At 38.3% G+C, this 2,701-nt stretch overlaps 1 protein-coding gene across 1 annotated transcript; it reads right to left on the reverse strand.

The window, feature by feature from the left end:
* Positions 1-578: 578 nt before the first annotated feature.
* On the reverse strand, positions 579-2,262 carry LOC145073633 (solanidine UDP-glucose glucosyltransferase 1-like). Its single transcript, XM_079020163.1, has one exon. The coding sequence runs from the start codon at positions 2,254-2,256 to the stop codon at positions 793-795; it is 1,464 nt and encodes a 487-aa protein (XP_078876289.1). The 5' UTR covers positions 2,257-2,262; the 3' UTR covers positions 579-792.
* Between the last annotated feature and the right edge of the window lie 439 nt (positions 2,263-2,701).

Here is a 2,701-nt window from a genome sequence, read left to right on the forward strand (position 1 = left end):
TAAAAACGACAACAAACAAAAAAGTTAAATTAAAATAAATATTTAATTCAAAATTAATCTCACAAGACAAAAACATGTTATTATCGTGTTAATTTTGTATAACATGATAATATTTTATTATATTCGAAACTAATATATATTGGATTTCAATTTTATTCCAGTTCTGTTTGGTATATTATATTTTGATCGTGTCGATTGCTAATCTGCAATAAGAAAATACATAAATTAATTTCATCATCCATCTATAAATGGTTGGCTTTTGTCCACCTTTTTAAACTTTAAGTAGCTTCATTTTGGGCCTCCCACGCGGCCATGCCTAGTTTAACTATTGGGCCCAAAATCAATCCAAATCCACAGCCCAAGACCAGATTTTTAAGGAAATGCAGATTTGACAAAAATTTGGAAAAAAAAAAAACGCTTTGCTTTCTCCAAAAAATGAAAACAGAATATGGTGTTAATTGTTTAAAAGCAAAAACCATATATAATATATAATGTAGTTTTGTCTTTTGGCTTTTTGGTTAACATGTACTTATATACTAGGTTTCATCTCAAATAGCAACACATAAAGAATAATGATCTATCATAATTGAGAAATAATTAACTAAAAAGATTAAAACCTTTAACATCAAATATTAAAATGACACATCATCTCCCTGTAAATATAACGGTATTGACTATCAAAATGAGCTACTGGTGTTAAAAAAAATTGATCGCTGTGCATATTTTCAATTTATTTTATTTATATGCTAATTAAGTAGTTATAACGGGGTGAAAATAAGTGCACCAGTTGCTTCAAGGTTTGGGGGCCAATTTAATGGTTTTAAGTTCTTCTATTAAAGCCATTAAATCGTTATGTGAAGACCCACCTTCTTCAACAACATGTTTAGCTTTCATGGCTACCTCTTGTGAGCTACGTCTTATGCTTTCAGCCATGGCGGATCCACCTGTCAATATCTCAATAGCATCAATTATACTCCGTTTCCCGATGATTGGGCTAGTGATCACCGGACTGGAGTTCCAAACATCCGCCCCTACTCCGACTCCAATCCCTAAAAGCTCCACCAGCTTCTCATTGTAAAAGTGCTCGGCGTACAACGGCCATGTCATCATTGGCACACCGGAGACGATGGTTTCAAGCACCGAGTTCCACCCGCAGTGGCTCAAAAACCCTCCGACCGCCGGATGTTGTAAAATCTCCACTTGTGGAGCCCACTCCGTCATGATCAACCCTTTGTTTTCCCTTTTAATCCTCTCCTGAAAACCTTCCGGCATCCCACCGATTTCTTCATCTCCAACCTTCTTCCTCACCACCCAGATAAACGGTTGTTTAGATTCTTCAAGTGCCAAAGCAATTTCAGTGATCTGAGCTTCTGGGAATTTCACCATACTTCCGAAACAAACGTATATCACCGATTTGGGTTTTTGACTGTCGAGCCATTTCAGACAACTATGCTTCTCCGACGTCCCATCGCCGCTCAAGTCCTTGCGAATAAAATATTGAAATAGAGGACCAATATGCCAGATTTTCGTGCCCTTAATCTTCTTATAATGATCGGCATAATCTGGTTCGATCTCGTAAAACGTGTTGTGGACTAATCCGTAACTTTTCTTCTCCGATTGTTTAATGGTTTCCATCATCTCACCCATTTGGGTCTTGACTTTGAAAAGGTCCGAGACTTGAGACATCTTCATCATGATTTTATCCGGTAAATTGGGAACCACGAAGCTTTCCGATTCTGATTGCACTTTCTCGTGAGGTTTATAAACTTTCAAGCTATCGAAAATGGAGTGGTAGAGGAAACAAGAAGGGTAAAACAACAGTCTCGGGATTTCGAGGTCAGCGGTCCACGAGAAGAACATGTCGGAGAAGATGCAATCTGCAGCAAGACTGCGGATCAGTTGTTCCATTGATGTCTGGAGCAACATTATGCCTCGAATGAGTGCGGATGTCATTTCTTGATTGGAGACAGTGTTGAAGCTTTCGATTCCGACGGGAAGTCCGACCTCCAATGCTGGGAAGTTGAGGGTCTGAACGGCGATGGGGAGCCCGGCGGAGATATCACGGTCGACGGAGGATTTAAATACAAGAGCATTGTGAACTGTGGTGATGATGGTGCAGCGAACGCCTTGGGCGGCGAACAGCCTGGCGACGTGGACCAAAGGGATGGCGTGGCTAGAAGCGAAAAAAGGGAGGAAGACGACGTGAAGGTCGTCGGCGCCGGTCACCTTGGAGGAATTAGTTTTCTCCGACGACATGATTCTTTCCACTTTCCTCGGGGACAAACCTTTTTTATATCTAAACTACTAAATTGGTTGTTATAATATGATAATTTGTTAGCATGATAGAAATATCGTGTCTTCACTATATAATACGAACAGAAGTGGTCAAACATTAACAAAACTTTGACTGCATATACAAACGATTCATTTGTTTGTTTTAATTTCTCTATTATTAAACGTGGCTTAGATTTTCTTTGACAGGTATATATTGGTCGACCGATATATTTATTATTATTGAAAAACAATCCAATACATATATATTAGTCGACAAGTATATATCAGTCGACCAGTATACTTATAATATATTGAAAAAAAAATCCAATTTATATCAAATACAAAATGGCAGATACTATTTAGACATCTTATTTTTTAAGATCAGAAGGTATACTAGTCATGAGATGCAGCTCCACCTCTGACCCCA

This window comes from Lactuca serriola, chromosome 9 (genome assembly GCF_051521515.1).
Source record: "Lactuca serriola cultivar US96UC23 chromosome 9, Lser_US96UC23_V15, whole genome shotgun sequence".
NCBI classification, from domain to species: Eukaryota; Viridiplantae; Streptophyta; class Magnoliopsida; order Asterales; family Asteraceae; genus Lactuca; species Lactuca serriola.